Below are 18,944 nucleotides of genomic sequence, written 5' to 3'. Positions count from 1 at the left end.
TCAAGCGCTACAAATAGCCATGTTATTAGAAAAAAGCATCTTATACTGAGTTAGTTTATTTTTGGCAACAAATAAATTCTTGCAGTGACACTTCTTGTAATAAAAAGTCTTTATTAATGCAACATTTTTTAAACAAATTCCACACCGACGATGAAGGGTTTCCATATGCAGACATCAGACATCATGTTACATCCCACACAGTCACCTTACCTCAAGACATAATCCCCGACATGGCAAGCATTGAAATCAGCTCTGGCCATTTGTTGTTGTTGTTGTTGTTGTTGTTGTTATTAATTTCAAAATCGTTCCACACTGACGATGTCATGCTGTGCAAAGCAACAATGACACAGCAAATACAGGCGCTGTCTAAATGCAGTCCTGAAAATGTATTTTCGTTCGGGATATTTTCATTTTTCATGAAGCAAACATTCAAATTCTGTCATTTTAACGCTAAATACTTTGATGCATTTTCCACAAAGAGTGGCAGTGTGAGGTTTTTGGCCACAGTTGTGGCGTAATTTTCCATTGCAGGTGGAAACATCAATTAGTGATTAATTGAAAAGGGTGGAAAAATAATAAACGGCAAACACCTGGACAGAGCAAATTTGGGCCAATCATTATCAATCAAACCATGAGTGAGCAACAGGCAATTGGAATTAATGGGATACACGCGCCTTATAATGTCGGAAATGCATGACATTTTATTTAGAAATTATTATTAGAAAACAAATTGAATGATCACAGTTGCAACTGTCACACGTTGGTCACTCAGTTAGAATAGATGGATTTCTTGTCTGCCAGGAAGCAGGTTTACATATAAAGATATGCTTTTTCTCAAATACACTTTGAGTTATCAAAATGTGAGTAAACATAGCATCCAGATGTTGGAAAAATTACCTTTTAGCTTCAAGTTTGTTTTGTTTTTTTGTGTTTGACATTTTACAGAATATCCCTTTACTCACCCTCCTCCTCACACATTAGTATGTTGGCATATTGTGTGTTTTTACCCTGCACGTTAAACTTAGCTCCATGGCCTAAAACAATTTCAAAACCTCTGGCATGTGTTTAATATTGTTAGAGAGGTGCTTTCACACACTTTCCTCACATCCCTGTAAGAGGAGCACAGGGGTCACTGCAGCTTCTGGAAGTGATGTGACCCGTGTTACATCATTTATTCTCACCTAAACCACATCGTGCCACTCAGTTAACTGTGATATCGAGGAATAGCAGAGTCAAAGACATAAAATCGAACTGTGAGATACTTACAGGAGCAGCTGCGGCACACAGGTCGCACCATGTGTTCTACGTCGGGGAATTGTTGAGTTGGATTTGGTGCATCTCACTTAGCTGATCATTATTTAGCATCCTTTTTATTTAGTAAACCATAACATTTCATTTTGACTGTCTTGTGTAGCTGCTGCTCTTGTACTGGATTTAAGATTCCTTTCGTTTCTGTTGGCTTGTCTGATCACACTTTTCAATAACGTGTTGCCAGTCGCCAGTTTTCTCTGCAATGAGTCATAGTCCTGCACAGACTCCAAAATCTGTCCTCTGGCTACGTTAGGTAGCTAATATTCTGTGGCCTATTAGAGTTCAACACTTCCTGCACAGTCATACAAACATACATAGACTGACAAACAGACACTTTTAGCTTCCAGATCTGTCTTGGCTCCCATCACCAGTCAAGTTGCATTTCTACCTGTGTCCTGCTGATGCAGCTGGTGAAAGATATTCCATGCCAAGCACACTGTTATGATGATACCTTACATACCACGTTCTGTTTGCCAAATTTTACTTTTAATCACTCTCTTTTTCTGTGATGCCAGTGTAATTATAAATGAATGTACTGCAGAGCGGTGGAACACATCAGGTATGATTGAAGCGTTACATCAGTAGGTACATTTCAACAGGCTAATGTCGCTTCTCTTGTTGTTGATACCGACTGTACACAAGCTACAAGATGTCAGCTTGTAGGTCTTTGCTAAGGTCAGTGAAAATGTGCGGCGAGGAGATATGTTTTTATCTATCGACATGCTTCATTTTGAGTCGTAACATTTTACTACAGGGTTTAGGGTTTTGGCTCAATGACACAGCCACAGTTTTATTCCATTCTGAAAAGGCTCAATGTCAGAAATGCTTCAACACTAAGGAATGAAAAATATTTACAGATGCACACACTAGCGTGGCAAACACATAGACAGCCACAGTGCGCACTGGACTCTAATGATGGATGGATGGACTAATGATGGATATACTTCCATTATCAGAATCAAACTGAACAACAGTGAGCCAAAATAATTACAAAGCACCAAATGTTTGCAGAAAACAAAAGTGTGGATATTAACATAGCATTGAAAGTAGCTGTGACTCTGCGTGCACGAGCCAACTAACCAGGGGAGTTTTGATTCCTGTTTGTTTCATTGCACACATGTTTGTTTTTTTCTAGAATGATTTACTCGTGAGCAAAGAAGAAACAAATGAAATGCATTTGTAGTTAAAATATCTGCACTCAAAACAACAGGCAAGCACAACAACCTGTATTTATTGCCTCTTGTCACTGAAAAATGTTTGAAGGTTTTGGGTTGTAGCCCAACAGCAAAACAACAATAAATTTCAGGCAACCCAAAGACACAGCAGAGGCTAGTGAGTTTGTTAGATTGGCTGACATGGTGTTAATGTGCTCAAATACTGCTTGATGTTAAAATATTCAACCCCTGACCTTTGTAATGTTTGTTTTTGACTAAGACTGCCATTTGTAACAGCAGTTCTGATCTTTTAACTACATCTAGACTTTGAAGAGATGCACTCTTAACTGTAAACCCTAACCTAACCTGAAACCACCCTGAGCACAAAGGAGAGAGTTAAAGAAAAAATATTAAATATTATCATAAATTGGAAGAAAACTGATGGTATAGGTTGATTGGGGGTGTATTTTAGATAACCTTTCCCTGACAAAGTCCTAACCAGAACCTAATTTGCGAAATCCCTGTTTTTAAGGTGACGACCAAGGACGTAGGCTTCTAACATGGCGTCCAAATTGCAAACAGTGAGAAATAATTTGGGTCTGCTACCAATTTAAAACACCATATGCCATATACACAGAACAATAGCAAATTGGGACTCATTGTTAACTTTGAGGGAATACAAAGCATGCAACAGGATGAAACCCAAACATCAGCTCCAATCAGGCTTAATGTCACTATAAACGATTAAAACCTTGGCGTTCATATGGTTTCAGCCATGTTGTCCCCAGGGACATCTTATGATGCACTCTGACAACAACATTGCGACGTGGAATGGATCAGTGGAAATCTGTCAGCGATGATCGTAGGCTGGTCATCCTCCTTTTGTGAAAATAACAAGTCATTATCAGACTCATCAGATAAGCAGATGTCGACAAGCTGCTCTGTAAGCGAGAAGACCTCCCCGCTTGAACAGGACGTTAACGCACCATATGAACCGCTTTTTTTAAACACATAAAAGCAAAATGCGGGGTTTCAGTGCGGCTGATGAATTTATTAGAAATGTTTTATTATGTGTATATGCCAAATCAACTTGCATCTAAACGTAAACAAAAGGCTGTAGCTCTGTTACCAAAAATAGGAACACAAGAAACTGCCATCACTCTTTGTTTGTCGCAGCGACATGGAAGTTATTGATGAGTTTGTAAAGGCGGGAGTAAAATCTGTCTGTATTTCAGATTGAGAGAAAATGTTAATATTTCATCAATGAGTCAATGTGGTCAGTGTGTGAATAATGAAAAAAAATACGGATTGGCCCTTTAACTGACAGCAATACGGTTGCAAAAGGGTTAAATAAGACAGATTTTGGACCCGGAAGCTCGTCGGTTGCCGGTTCCATTTCCTGTGTTTAAGCGCTGCTCCACCCTCCCTTAGCCACTGACTCCGAAGTACCCTTGAGCCAGCCGGACAATTCACCACCGAAACCGCACAACAACGAACCAAATACTGTTTTGTTTTTTTGGATCAGCTCAGGTGTGAAACTCGACGTCGCATGCACGTTCACTGCACTTCCCCGTGAATAAACACGGCTCAGACGCACTCTCCTCTCGCGGAGGCTGCAGAGGTGTGCAGCAGTCTCACCCACGTCTCATAGAGCTAATTGGAGTGGCCTCATTTAGCAACACGTCAAAGGGGACGCGACAACACCGTGTCAGCGCCTCCACAAATCTCCTGCACGGTCTGAACTTAATGGCATGTCAGAGACCACAACTGATGCAACGGGGGTCACCGTGAGCCTATGTTTCACTATAACGAACCCTCTGCAAAGCCGGCAGCGGGACTGCGCTGGCAAAGCGGAGATTAATGTCCCAATCAGGGATGTGGTTAAATAAAAAGAGCTGTGAACTATATGAGCTCCAGTCAGGATTAACATAAAGGAAGCCAAACACCAGTTAGACTCTCAGAAATGGAAAAAAAAAAAAAAAAAAGGGTTGTGTCTTTTCTTACATCTCACACTAGTTTGACATTTCATCTATAAAGATGGGTGAACCCTATTTCACAGATAAAATGGAACAGCTATTGTTTACTACAAAGAATAGAGCTATTGTTAGGGAGCTATTGTTTACTAATAATAAACATTTAAAGAAAGACTTTAAATAATGGATCATAATTCAGGATCAAGTCAGAAATTGTGCAAGTCAAATTTTAAGATAGTTTGATGTTGGAGTACACGATTTCATTTAAATACAGTCTTAAAGCTATATTATGGAGGGATATTTACACATATTTAAATTACATCTTCTTTTTTTTTTCATTTTGCTCTCATTGCTGCTGTTCTTGAGGCCAGAAAATACAAAATAATAATAACACATTTCCAAACTTCAAAAGGACAAAATAACCCACATATCGTCCAGTCACTTATTATGCATGAAGATTATAAATCACTCTATGTAAAAATCAATGTCTGGATTATCGTTGTAGATGCAAACTTAGACGTTCACTGTGGGATGGATTGCTCCATTACCCCAGACTCTGGCAATGAAATCGTTTTATGGCTGCAAATACGACAGGGTTTCTTGGAGGCGTTTTGAAATGTCTGCATGCCAATAAACGAAAGTGGCCTTGACTTGAATTTGACCTTTTTGTATTAGGACTCTTAAGCTCAGCAGATGGGGGACTGTAGGACACCGTTTTTGCAAGATATTTCATGACTTGCAATTTGGGGCGTATAGCCTCTTGAAGTTTTTCAACTTTGGAGCTGTTTAAAAATAGATATCATATGTCACTCTCTCTTGCATACAGGATCATTTAGCCGGGAACCTAATAGTTAAACCCAACTGCAAATGTTTAACTTATCGATTTAGTTCTCAGTGAGTGGCGGCAGCTGGGCATGCAGATCAGAGTGCTGGCAAAGGCATGGGCACCTCATCCATCAAGGGGCACGGATTATAGCTTTCTTCTAATCTTGGACTGTACTCCGCGTGTTAGAGGCTGCAAGCTCTGAAAAAAAGAGTCCCTCCAAAAGTTGCATTTATCTGCACATATAATGTTTAAAAACAAAACAAAACAGGGTAGCCTTGTTAAATTTGTCTCTGAAGAGGGAGCTCACCAGGGAAATGCCATTAAGGTCCAAAATGTCACTAAACAGAACCAGAACTTGCATTTAAAACAAATCTACTATAATAATTTTAAACTTTTGCCATTATACTATAACCTACATCGATTTACTGAACGTCTGTGTTGTTTGCAGAACATATTCTGGCTTTTAAATGTGTAAAAAAACAACATGGAGTGAGAGGCTGAGCCACCATTCTGTCTGATATTTGATGCGCAGCTGAGCTGCAGAGTGTCTACCTTGGTAACACAAACGTCAGGCTCGGTTTACTGGCCACAAGTGCTGGTAATAAATATTCATGATGCTGGCGCCTGCGCTTTCCCGATATCTGAGTGTTTGTCATTTCCAGACTTCAGCGTAAATACATTTAAAGTGGATGTTTTTGCTGCGCTGCTATTTGATCTGGAGTCACCATCAGCTCCATGGCTGTCTGATGGGAGACGCGCTGCAGCCTGTCGTCGACTCCTCTTTTTACGAGCATTTTATTTTCTACACCAGTGTGTAGGATCAGTGTAAAGTAACACGACAGAAGCATGAAGTGGAAATTAAACAGCATAGTCAAGGTTCATGCGTTGCATTCAGTCGTATTGGCACGTTAAAGGAGCAGCGCCTTGGCTGAAACGTTGTTCTCTCTTCTATAAAACATGTGAAGGGAAATAAAAAGGAGGATAAACTATGAACTCTGTGTCCATACTGAGGCAAATAACCACCAATCCAAACAAAACTCCAGGAAAGTATTTTTCCATCATTGATAGCCTGGACTCCTGACACACAATTTTACATTTAAAGCGTTTTCTCAAGTTCCAAATGAGGAATAAACTGGTTGTAGCTTCTATCTCTAGATATTTGTCAACCTGGCGTCAGCTTTGTATTTAAATATGGCGCATGTGTGGAACATCCCGCCAGCCTACAGACCACACGAGAGAGTTTTAACACATCCACTTTAAACTATTTATATTTCCAGTTACATGTGAACATTTTTCTATAAAGCTGCAAAGTGACTTTATCAAACGAGTTCACGCGGCGTGGAGCGCGTGCTTCCTACAGCAGTGCACCAGTGAAGCATCAGCACTGGGAGAGAGAGGGAGTGTTAAATAGAGTCGAAAAAGTCATTTTATAACCATCCTTCATTTATCTCCAAATTTAATAGTCCGTGAAAAGAAAATATGAATACATTTCAATACATTTCAACAAATCATCTAAGATGGTGGATGTTTTTATTTTGGCTGATATAAACGGGAGGCACGCGCACACACGCACGCATACGCATACCTTCTGTGCAGCTGTGTGTCGTCTTTTTAAGATCAAAATTTGCTATTTGGTTGTTTTCGGGTGTGTGTGTGTGTGTGTGTGTGTGTGCAGCAGCTCTGACAGGGCTGCAGACTGACAGATCGTGGCTCCGTGCACACTGGCAGTGTTAACCATGATCACTGGCGGCTGCTGATGTGATCTCTGCCTAATGGGGCGGTCAAGCAAGCTGCAGCCAGGAACAATGAGGGGCCACATTGACTCCTCAGCTCTCCCTAAATCTATGAAATCCGAAAAACGCAGAAAATAAAATAAATTAGATTTGAAAATTAGATTCCCGAACAATTAAGTAGCGCAAACTATTCCGGTTTACACCGAGGAACAACCGCCGTGATTAATCGATTTAATTTGCACATTACTGGAGGGCAAAGTGTTGGATGTTAATTTTGGATAAACAGAAGATGCAGACGAGAGGGGGGAGGGGTGGATTTCCTTATTATTGACTGTCAGGGAAGTTGTGACAGTGCGTTTAAAACATAACCTTTAGCTTTAAATGAGCTGTTGCCTCTGACACACACACACACACACACACACACACACAATTGAAAAAGCATGCACACACACAGCAAGAGTTAAAATTATTTTTGCAACTGAACATGCAATAATGCTTTCATCGAAACCGCAGTAAATGCATTATGATGCTGAAAAAACTTTGCTTTAGTCTGCAGCTAATTATTCTATTTCTAGAATATGCCTGTGTAAAAAACAGACCCCATTAGTTTCACACAGCACCCACGTTGAGATCAACCTCAACCACCAATGAAACCAATAACCTCCAACGCATTGCATTATTGTATTTTTTAGTCCTTTAATATAGTACGAAATGTATCCAAACATTTTTTTGTAAACTAAATTTTACATACGAGCGCATTTCTCCATAAATACCGATCATTTCTAACATGTTACCGGTCCTTTACATGCGGATAAATATGGAAAATTGAGCTACTTACATGTAATAATACTTCCTTTCAGACAAAGCAATTGACAGAGATTTTATATTTATCACGTACATAAACAGATTGACACGGAATTTCAGGCTTTCACTACACGATTTATCGACATGACATTAAATAACAACAATGATACTGGTGCTACTCAAACTGGACCTTGGACGAAAATGTTGCACTGAATAGGCTACAAAAGCACATTAATACTAAGAGTCGGTTAGGTCGACGTGTAGACTGTAGTAATACTGAATAATTCACATTTGGTTCACAACTATAACATTCTTTTCAATGAAGTCTATTCATCGCAATATTCTTAAAACCATCTCATTTCTTCCATATATCTAGGGACCACATTTTCACAAATTCCCTTAAAACTGTGATAGAACTATTTACAAAATAAAATATTACATTTTTTCCCCAACTTGGTGAAATCCTTTTATGTACAAAAACAATTCAGGCGTCTACCCGCAGATAGCATGCTTTTTGAGATCTCTTTTGAGCAGTAAAAATAAAGACTCAAAGAAATATTGAGGGGGAAAAAGTTTAACTCGGTGGCTTGTCCTTGCCTCCTTTTTGTCCATGCATTCACTTTCATTGACATTAAGACAGCCTTTAATTGATCGCTCGGGCCTCCCGTGTTCTCTCAGTCCATGTTTCACTGGCTGACTTTATAAAGTCTTTGATTCCAAGCAGTTTTTTTTAAATTCTGCAGTCTTTTTTTTTTCGATTTCCTTTTTTCAAAAATATTTACACGTACCATTCATTGAAATTTGACGACAGCGTGCTGTGGCTGGTTGTGTGGTGTACTGCTGAGGCTGCTGGTGATATGGAGCTGCTGCTCTGGTTCTCTGTGGACGGTGATACTATGGTGGGAGGTGTGGAGGACTCGTACCCTGAACTGGCCGCTGGAGACGGCTGCGGTGCTGGATTGTTGGATTCGTGGACCTTCAACAATGAGGAAAAAAAATAAAACGTTTTTAAAAAAGCATCCTGCATTTGCTGTTTGCACACAAGGCATAAGACATCCATCCAAAGAAATTAAAACTCCTAATTTCACTGTTTTTGAACGTCTGCAGGATTCTTAAACAAAAGCCAACCCAAAACATTATTATTCTCATTAAGATCCTAATCTGATTTGTCGGTTGAAAGAAAGGAAAGAAAGAAAGTGTCAAGGCGAATTAACTTGCGTTTCTCTATTTCTGTTTAAAAAAGTAACCTCACAATATAAATTTTTTTTCTTCTCATTTCCAGTCTGAACAAGGTGCAACAAACATCTTTCTATTTACAACATTTCATCCTTCTCTTAAGACACGTGAACACTGTGAAAATAATCGTGTTTTTACCTTCATGTGTTTTCGGAGGGAGCTGGGGTGTGTGTATGACTTGTCGCACATTTTGCAGAGATAGGGCTTGTCCGACGTGTGGACGTGCATGTGTTTCTTGCGGTCGCTGCTGTTTGCAAACCGCCTGTCGCAGCCTTCAAACTCACACTTAAAAGGCTTCTCACCTAAATAGAGAAAACAGCAAACACAAATATTCAACACTGGATTACAAAATTCCATATCATGCATTATTTCCTGTCACAATTTTTTTAACGTGTTTAAAACAGATTTTAATAGTTGCGAAGGAGAAAAAGGCAGCATTTATTTGACTTTTACATTTAACACACAGACAGTAACAGTCGTCTTACTTCTAGACTATAAATTCATTTGGACTGAATCCACTTGCATGAATGAATTAATTTCAATAAATTGAATATGTATCACAAATAGCGTAAGATGAAATAACAAGACTAATTTTAAACATATGAAATATTTTCTGTTGACAACTGCACTGAATCACATGCCAGTGAAGAGTCTCCAGCTGCCTAATAAATAATAACCCGGATCGCATGCATATTTTGGATAGATATTGTCAGCATGGATTTGGCAGTAAAAAGCGGCCAGTCTGTGCGGATCTTACCGGTGTGAGTCCTTTTGTGAATTTTTAGATTTTCCGATCGAGCAAATACTTTGCCACAGCCGGGGAACGGACACGGAAAGGGCTTTTCTCCGGTGTGTACTCTGATATGATTTACAAGTTTGTATTTGGCTTTGAATGGCTTTCCTTCTCTGGCGCATTCCTCCCAGAAGCAGATGTGGTTGGTCTGCTCCGGTCCCCCCACATGCTCCACCGTCAGATGGGTCACAAGCTCGTGCATCGTGCTAAAAGTTTTGTTGCACGCCTTTTTGGGATTCGTCAGCTGCTCCGGCTCGACCCACTTGCAGATGAGCTCTTGTTTGATCGGCTGCCTCATGTATCGAAAGAAGGCCCCTGCACCGTGGTGTGCGGCCATATTCATGTTCATGGGGCCATAGCCGTGCAGCTGGGTCGAAGCGTAGTGGTCGGACCGCGGGCTCGTAACGTGGCCGTACTGGTCGGCACGTCCGTACATGTCCCCCGAGAAGCCCAGCCGCATCTGGCTGTTGACGACGTTGGAAGACGCATGGCTCGCCGCTTGCTCGTGGAGCCCTGGGAAGAGCAGGTGCCCCGCTGCATCTGAGTGTCCATGTGGCCCTGCGAAACTTCCGGAGGCGAACAAACTGTGCTGCGCCCCGGTGGCGTCCCCGAAACCCCGATTTCTGAAGAGAAAGTCCCTGGTGGAGTTGAAAGCCGCCGTGGAGTAAGAGCCAACGTGGGTCGGGTGGTGGTGGTGTCCTAGGGCGGCTGCTGCGTAGCCGGGCGCCTGGGAGGAAAACGCCGTTTGTCCGGAGCCAATATCGTGGGAGCTGTGGTTTATTTTGAAGGCGCCCATCCCATCCGCGAACGGATTTATCCCCAACGCCACTTCTCTCTCTGTGACTTCGCCTGTTGAGTGATGCCGCGAGGAGCCGAAAGTAGTGACTCCTATGGTGGGATACTGCGGTCCTGCGTCCAAGAGCATCTTCAGTCTAGACTCGCCGAGACGACTGAGAGCAGAAATCAAAAAATCACGCACAGATATTCTTCCTCCCCCTCTCTCTATCTCTTGGACCTCACTCGACTGAGCAAACTCTCAAATCCACCGAATTTCTGTTTACTTTTTAAGACGCGAGGAATTCCCCTATACTGCTCATCCGATGCACACGCAAAATCATGTATACATGCAATATTGTCTTTTGCGGTTTATCTTCCTGTGGCGCAACTTTCACCTCCTCAGTCAGGCGGTGAGCTCTAGACTGATAGTCGCAATCATTCCTGCAGATAAATGAATTGAAAAGACAACACAGTCCAGCCCTGATGAATGGGAGAGGAGGGGGGTAGTCATGTGGCCCCGGAGCTGCGCGCTCATTGGCGGAGCCCCTTTCCCCCCAATAACATCCACTCACCAAATAACAATCCACGGTGCAGGGCCCACACTTCTATTGGCCTCTTTGCATCATCAATCCCAGATATTGTGAGATTGCTGACTGTGGATTTGGTTAAAAGGCTGAATAACAGCAAAACAAAAGTTGAGAAACACAAGACGACAACTAGAAAGTCGAAGCACGTTTTGCAGCCACATACTGCATTAACAGTTTATAGACCCAATGTGTCAGATTGTCTATGTTAACATGGGGACATTACTAAACCTATGGGGGTGTAATTGGTAACGTTTTTGTGCAATTAAGCAGCACTTTCTATCTATCTGTCTATCTATCTATCTATCTCTCTCTCTGGATAGAGCTTCATAGATAAACAAAGACAAGTCCAGAAGAATAAATTATGACACTGATTTAATTTATTGCAACTAGGATGGACTGACAGGATGGTAAACAAACCGTATAGCATTCACAGGTGGACCCTCATTACGCATGTCAGGTACACGTATGCAGAGAAGTACTTTCTTAGGAAAGCCCGTGGGAAACCCTGAGGTTTGATATAAAGTCTGTCCACTGTCATCACTCTCTTTGATGGTCTGTTATTATCAACTTATCCCTTTTCACTTCGAAGGGAATCCACACAACGTTGTTGTTGTTTGACTCTCGTGCGCACACTGTGTGTTTTGTAGTCCTGTCTCCCTTTAAAACACAATGTTTCCGCGTGCATTGGAGCTCACACCAGTGCAACATCTGTGCTTTAGATTTCCACATCATAATGCTCACCAGCACCCCACGTTCGTAAAGGTTACCTTGAATATATGGGCCAGTATTTAACTTGGAACCACTAGTGTGCCTAATGTATCCATCACGGTTTGGCTGTGCTTGTGCAACTTACTCATTTTGTGCAGGCCAGTGATGCATAGCCTGTATGCAAGACGTTGTGGGTTGTCGAAGTTATCGAGTGGGATTTGCGGCGCTCTCTGCAGGAACCTCCGGCTGCTAGAGTTCAAAGCCACATGCACAGACGTGCCATGCGAACCATTAAAATATCTTCTTGGCTACTAGGCTAGTTTCTACAAGGCATTCTCCAAGTCAGTCTTGGGAGACCAAGGAAAGAGGGGAAGTTTTGTTGTTCTCAACTTAACAAGTAGACCTACAACTTGACCCAGCGCTTTAGGTAGCCCACTGCTCTGCCGTGCAAAATTTGGAGCGATCTTTCAACAGGTGGACAACGGTAAGAATGGCATATCATTGAAAAAGTCAGGAGTGGTGGTCATATAGTCAGACTTGCAACAAGTGAAGTTGAATTGGAAATTGTGAGCCAAGAAGAGAGTTGTCGGGGTTATACATAACTGCAAGTTTCTATTATGTGCCTCAAAATGATTCTAACATATTTAACTTCCATACTTAAAAGACGCGTCCTATTGAAAAGGCCAATGACCGTTTAGCGTCATGATCCTAATGTGCTGGAGTCATATTGAAGAATTTTAAAATGGCTACCAGGAGCTATTTAGGATTCACAGTGAAAACAACCACTGGGACTACTATTACTCACAACTTTGGTGAGACCTCTCTGCAATTTTGTTTTGTTTGGGATCTTATAACTCTAACTCCCCAGCTTACTTGTCTCCAAGAGTGAGTGCATGTACAACTTGGACCAGAAATAGCACTTCAAAGTTTTGCATTACGCTGGTTCTGTGGTGCCTCTGAAGGCTACAGCTGTGAGCCTCATGAACCCCATGCGCAAAGGCCATTTAATAAACATCTTCTGGATCCGTCATGTCTCAAAATATTGACTCAATTTCTAACATGCTTGATATGACGCTGTCAGCGACGATTTTGACAAGTCAATCCAGAGAAACAACCTGGAGGAATGTCGTTTTTCAGTTATTTTGCTCATATAAAAATATTATCCAAGTGAGGGAGTGTCCTGTTATTCAGTATATTCAGCTAATTACTTTGGTTTATATTTGAAAAGGATATTATGTCGAGTTGATTTTTTTTTTTTATCAACGCAAATTAAAGTGTGAGGAGGTTCAAATACTGACGAGCGCCTGTGACAATAAATTTAGGTTGTAGTTTTACAACCTTCACAAATTATTTATGATCACCGCAGTTAAATAACGCACATTAACACACTTCATATTTGACATCAAAGTGATCAGTAGTGTATGTGACCTTCTTTAAGGTCACTTAACGCAGTAATTAATTTTTGTCTGTAAGTACAAAGATTAAGCGTGCAGTCCACCCCCCCCCCCCCCCCCCCCACACACACACACACAAAAAAGCTTAAGCGTTCTGTTACACAATTTATATCTCAAGATATAACTATAAGAAAAAAACTTACAAACAATAAAGTCACAACTGTTAACACAATGACTGTTAATTGTAAGAGCATTACTAAAAAAATACTATATAAAAAATATATTTTATATTTCCTTGTTGTGATATTCAAGTAAATTTGTTAAAAAATCCTGTTTTTACAGATACAAAAAATGTCCTCCGTGCTGAAGACTGTCGTCTGTCTACAGTAACATCCAAACATTACTCGACATTTTAATGACTACTCAATAGATTTTCAAAATAGTCCTGTTCGTCGACCAATTGTTTAAACAGACAAAGTCCATGGAAAAAGTAATCAACGATGAGTGGTAGATAATTGATACGGCATGTTGTTATGATCCATAACTAATATCTTTCTTTTAAGCATTCAAACCAAAAGCAGCAAATACTATCAAGTATTACACTTTGTAGGATAATATCGTAGTAACCGATACTTACACACACGTTTTATAACTTAAGTCTGCAACGGCACCACCTCCTGTGACCCGTAGCTGCTGCCGTCCTGGGTCTAAAGCAAAATTACCCCGGATCATAACAACAGGTCCCGTCCATTACATTTTTTTTTTCCTCGGAACAATGGCTGCAGCTCGCCCTATTCACACTTACTACACACACGGATCCCACCGAGCAGAGCACGGAGTAGTAGCACTGTAGTACGCGCGGAAGGGCGAACGGCTGGATATGTAAATATGGGTATTTATCAAAGCGCATATTAATGGTATGTACTCCGGACTATTTTAAACTCCCACGTGGAGTTTTCCATTGGTTAAGTTGATATGTTTTTCATCGCCGACGCCGATCTTTTACGTGCGTAAAGTTGTGCGTAATTTGTGCGCAAAGTTGTCCTTCATACGTTGCAGGGCAAAATGAAGATATCACTGCATTATTTATGATCCTTACAACTTTTATAGTGACAATATGCATACTCTTGCGAGGCAGCCTGTTTTTGTAATTGCATAATCAAAGTGGGGAAATCGCTGTTTCATAGCGGCGCACTCTTTGTTCGCTGCGACAAAAGAGAGACGACTGTATATCTGGATCAACTTTTTAGGAGTTTTATTGTACAATAACCTTTGCATAACAACTATTTTTCTCAAGCGTTGCCAGAGGCACTGCGCATGCGCGCTGGCTGCTTGCTGTCACTAAGACATTTTTCTTCACGTTGCAAACTGTCACTGGTGACGTCAATCACCGAGCTCTGACCAATTAGAGCGCAGGGTGATTGTTTAGCTCCACGGGCTGCAGCGCCTACCATGAATCTCTATTCAGTATCAAAGCGTCCTGCTGCTGCCTCTCAACCGAATGGGATTCCATGTAGTCTGCAGATAGACTTAACTTAAAGTCTTTTTTCTTTATTTTTCATTGCGATTAAAATATATTTGTCATCATCATTATTATTTTGCCTGCTGTCAAGTTATTCTAAAATTAGGAAGTAATGAGCGTGGATGCATTGGGAAGCCCCGTGATGGACCCTACGTTTTCCAAACGGAACACGGCGCTGAGATTAGTTGACTTGGCAGGGGCTCACCACCATCACCATCATCACCACCATACCCCTCAGAGCGTGACAGGCTTCCCGGGGTTCAGCAGCCATCCACACTCAATGGCTCACTCGCACCCTGGGGAGATTACTGCGGAACCCCGCCTGGGGCCGAGTCCATTCGGGCCAGAACACATGGGGCACTCCGCGGCCCTCAAAATCAGCCCAGCCCATCATTATCCCCACCACCATCACCATCACCACAATCATCATATGGCAGGCCACAGTGAAGTGGTCTCCAGTCAAACGGGAGCTTTTGGCCCGGTTCAGGCGACATCGGTCCCCTATTCTATGTCTCACACGGCCCAGGCTTTATCCGCAGGTAGGGATTTCCTCATCCGGAGAGATCTGACAGCTCAAGCCATGCCAGTACTGACTGACCAGACTGCTGGTTCAGCCTCTCACCACGGAATGTTTGTCTCAACAACAGGTAGCTATCCCGGACACTATGGTCATCACCCTGACGCTGGGAACCATACCCTCTTCTCCGGACTCCATCACGACCAGCCTTCTAGCGGATCACCGGGTGGCCAAGCGTTGAATGGACAAATAAGGTTAGGACTACCTGGAGAAATGTATGTTAGGTCTGATCACTTGAGTCAAGTGGCAAGCTCCAGGGCTGATCCGTTCTCCGCCTCGCCTTTGCATGGCTACAGTGGTCTGAATCTGAACATGAATCTCAGCGCTCACCACCACCACCACCACGGAGCCGGTGCCTTTTTCCGCTACATGAGGCAGCCGATAAAGCAAGAGCTGATCTGCAAGTGGCTGGAGCCGGAGCTCTCGCCGAAGAAACTTTGCTCCAAAACTTACAGCACCATGCACGAACTCGTAACGCATGTGACGGTGGAGCACGTTGGAGGACCAGAGCAGGCGAACCATATATGTTTTTGGGAAGAGTGTCCGAGGGAAGGCAAACCCTTTAAAGCCAAGTACAAACTTGTAAATCACATTCGAGTGCACACCGGGGAAAAACCGTTTCCATGCCCATTCCCTGGCTGTGGGAAAGTGTTTGCAAGATCCGAGAATCTTAAGATTCACAAAAGGACGCACACAGGTCAGTAACTGTATATTCACAGAAGGAAAGGTTGTAGAAATGTTGGGAATGCACGACAATGTGTAAAATAAAATGACCAGGCTGCACGATGAAATTCAAATATAGGCTTTGCATAGTATCCAGACAGGTTCAGGTTGTTTTTTTAAGACCTTTCATTTTATTTTCTTTGATTTCACGCATTTAAGATACACTCTGATGAGCCATGCCAATTAGTCAATCTGTGCTGCTGATACATCAGCATGCAGCAGCTACTGGCCACCTGTTTGTTATGAGTTGCATCAGCACTCGCAAGTTTTACAAAGGCTGAGCATTGGGGGATTATGGTACAGCTCACTCAGGCGTTTGACGGTTCAACCTCTTGTTTACACCACAGCACAAAGACTGAGGCCCACGTCAGGTCTCGTCCATGTAGTTTAGAGCATGCCAGGACGTGACTGGTTGGAAAGTTGCATCTTCACATTCAGTGTAACTGATATGATGATGTGGTGTTTTATTTGTAGTTTTCAGCCACTTGTTGCTCTGCTTATTATCTGCTTTATGCACGCTCCTTTATTTCAACTAATAATAATAATAATAGTTGATTGGATTCATTGCATTATTACATTTAGAGCCAAAAAGAATGGATTAATGTAATTTTACATATATGTATTTGAAGCCTTATATGAACCATATTTTCCACCAGAGTGATATGACATGTCTGCATGGTGAAATAATAAGCATGCTTTTGGAATAATCAGCTCTTGGTAGCCTTTGGTCAAAGCAACAAGTGCAGGCGGCTAAAATAATTCACCAACAGGTTGGCAGAGCTGGCTGCGTCTGTAATGACTGACGTGTGTACAGTGCAGCTCTGGTTTAACTTTAAAAACATAGACTGGTACAATATGGCTGCTTGCCTATGTGATCCAGTGACGTGCTGGGGAGCAAGTGAGTGGGGAAAAAAGGCCTCGAAATGTCGAGTCAGACTGAATACAACGATTACATTCCTTTTTTTTCCTTCGGTGGCTGCATGGCACTCCCCCTCTGCTCCATTTCTGCACCCTATGTATTATTCATATAATTTGCTCACATTACCTAAGTACAAATCTGTTAAATTATTTCTGTGTGTTGACTCCCAAGGGGCCTGGTCTTTGGTATCATGTTTAAAACCTATCCGAAAGTGTGGTTATGACTGGGGCTGCCCCTGGGGTCTGTTCCTCGACGGTTTCTTGTACGACACTAATATCCTTGATTGGCTCTCTCAACCCAACAGCTGAAGGTCAAATTGATATTCAACCCGCAAGTGTAATTAGACAGAGGCAATTACATATTCTCAAAAGCTTTAATCGGAGGAGAAAAATCAGCAGTGGATGATTCCCGTGTAATTTATTCAGATTGTCTTTTTTTGCCTTGTCATAATCAGGTGGAAATACTTGTTATTAAGATGCAAAATTAGACCCAGTCCACAACCATTTTGCAGGGTTTCAAATAGCAGACAGGCTGCGTTAGCACGCAGTGGGTGAAGCCTGGCTGTGGCGAGACTTTCATTTATCATTATTTTCGGTTGGTTTTAGGCCTGCTATGTCTGTGCTCATAGCTTGTCTGTTTTGACGTATGCCTTGATGCATGCAGACGCCAGGTATAGACCCAGGACAGTGGGGGTTCAGCCCTCCTGTTTACACCAGACTGAGGCTCGTGGCAGGTCTGTCCAAACAGGCAAACTTTTTGAAGTGCAAGCTGAGGGGGAAAGTGTGTTTACTGTAACTACAAGAAGAATATGATGAAATGACAAAATTTAAGTAAAATAATCCAAGTGGCTGTAATTGTACCAGCTTCTTAAATTCTTATATTTTTATTAAATTTTTATTTTTTGGGGTCACAGATACTTTGATACTTGTTGCTTAGTTTATTTTAAGCCCATGCATAAAGTGACACACCCACCCTGTTAGTGTATTCAAACATTAGAGATTTGTGGTCTCATGAAATAAATAGATAAATAAATAAATAAATAACATGATGCCTCAGGGTGAACATGAAATATCACGTTTTAAAATCTTGAATTTATTGATTTATATTCTGTTGTGTCACCGTCACTCTTTACAGGTGAGAAGCCCTTCAAATGTGAGTTTGACGGCTGCGACAGACGCTTCGCCAACAGCAGTGACCGGAAAAAGCACTCCCACGTCCACACCAGCGATAAGCCCTACAACTGCAAAGTGAGAGGCTGCGATAAGTCCTACACACACCCCAGCTCCCTGAGGAAACACATGAAGGTGCACTGCAAGTCCCCCCCTCCCAGCTCAGGCTACGAGTCATCCACCCCGTCCCTGGTCTCCCCCTCCTCAGACTTGGGCCGGGAGCCAGGAGGCTCCTCGGTGCTCTCGGAGCCGGTGGGATCCTCCCAGCCCGCGAATTTAAGTGAATGGTACGTGTGCCACAGTTCAGGTGCCAGCGGCGCCCAAACACCACCCAGCGAGCCCTCCACGCCCGACCCCACAGACGAGCCCCCTTACAGAAACCCAGAACCGAGGGACGCGTTTTAACCCAATTGGACTAAAACGCGGTGCCAGAAGTGACAGAACACATTTTCAAAAGCTCAACTATTAAAAATGGTTTGGCTTTGGTGCCTATATGCCTGTGAGGGGCCACTGGTCCCCCCTTTTTGGATGAGCCACCAAACAGACACCCAGAGCCAAGAGACGCATTTGAACCACATTGGAGGGAAAACGTGCAAACCTTAAAGACGTGCTAATTTCCAGGCACAATAAAAGAAATATATTTTCAAACCTCAGCGATCCAAAATGGTTGGCTCGGTGCCTGAACGCCCTGACGGCCCACTGGTCCACTTGTGGAGAGAGTCGTGTAAATCCGTTAGA

General features: G+C 42.3%; 2 protein-coding genes across 3 annotated transcripts; one reads left to right on the top strand and one right to left on the bottom strand.

Moving 5' to 3' along the window:
- Window positions 1-8,579: 8,579 nt before the first annotated feature.
- On the bottom strand, window positions 8,580-10,755 carry zic1 (zic family member 1 (odd-paired homolog, Drosophila)). Its single transcript, XM_070927748.1, has 3 exons — window positions 9,795-10,755; window positions 9,176-9,339; window positions 8,580-8,777 (listed from the first exon to the last, which is right to left on the bottom strand). Exons 1-3 carry the CDS (start codon window positions 10,753-10,755, stop codon window positions 8,580-8,582), a joined length of 1,323 nt encoding a protein of 440 aa, XP_070783849.1.
- Window positions 10,756-14,930: 4,175 nt separating this feature from the next.
- On the top strand, window positions 14,931-18,611 carry zic4 (zic family member 4). Of its 2 annotated transcripts, XM_070927747.1 has the most exons (3): window positions 14,931-15,357; window positions 15,466-16,092; window positions 18,172-18,611. In XM_070927747.1, the coding sequence occupies exons 1-3, from the start codon at window positions 14,931-14,933 to the stop codon at window positions 18,609-18,611; spliced, it is 1,494 nt and encodes a 497-aa protein (XP_070783848.1). The 2 variants fall into 2 exon arrangements, with proteins under 2 accessions (XP_070783848.1, XP_070783847.1); XM_070927746.1 differs by having other exon boundaries at window positions 14,931-16,092.
- The last annotated feature ends 333 nt before the right edge of the window (window positions 18,612-18,944 follow it).

Source organism: Enoplosus armatus, chromosome 21 (genome assembly GCF_043641665.1).
Source record: "Enoplosus armatus isolate fEnoArm2 chromosome 21, fEnoArm2.hap1, whole genome shotgun sequence".
NCBI classification, from domain to species: domain Eukaryota; kingdom Metazoa; phylum Chordata; class Actinopteri; order Centrarchiformes; family Enoplosidae; genus Enoplosus; species Enoplosus armatus.
The sequence above is the reverse complement of the archived record's forward strand: the minus strand, read 5'-3'. Positions and strand labels throughout refer to the sequence as shown.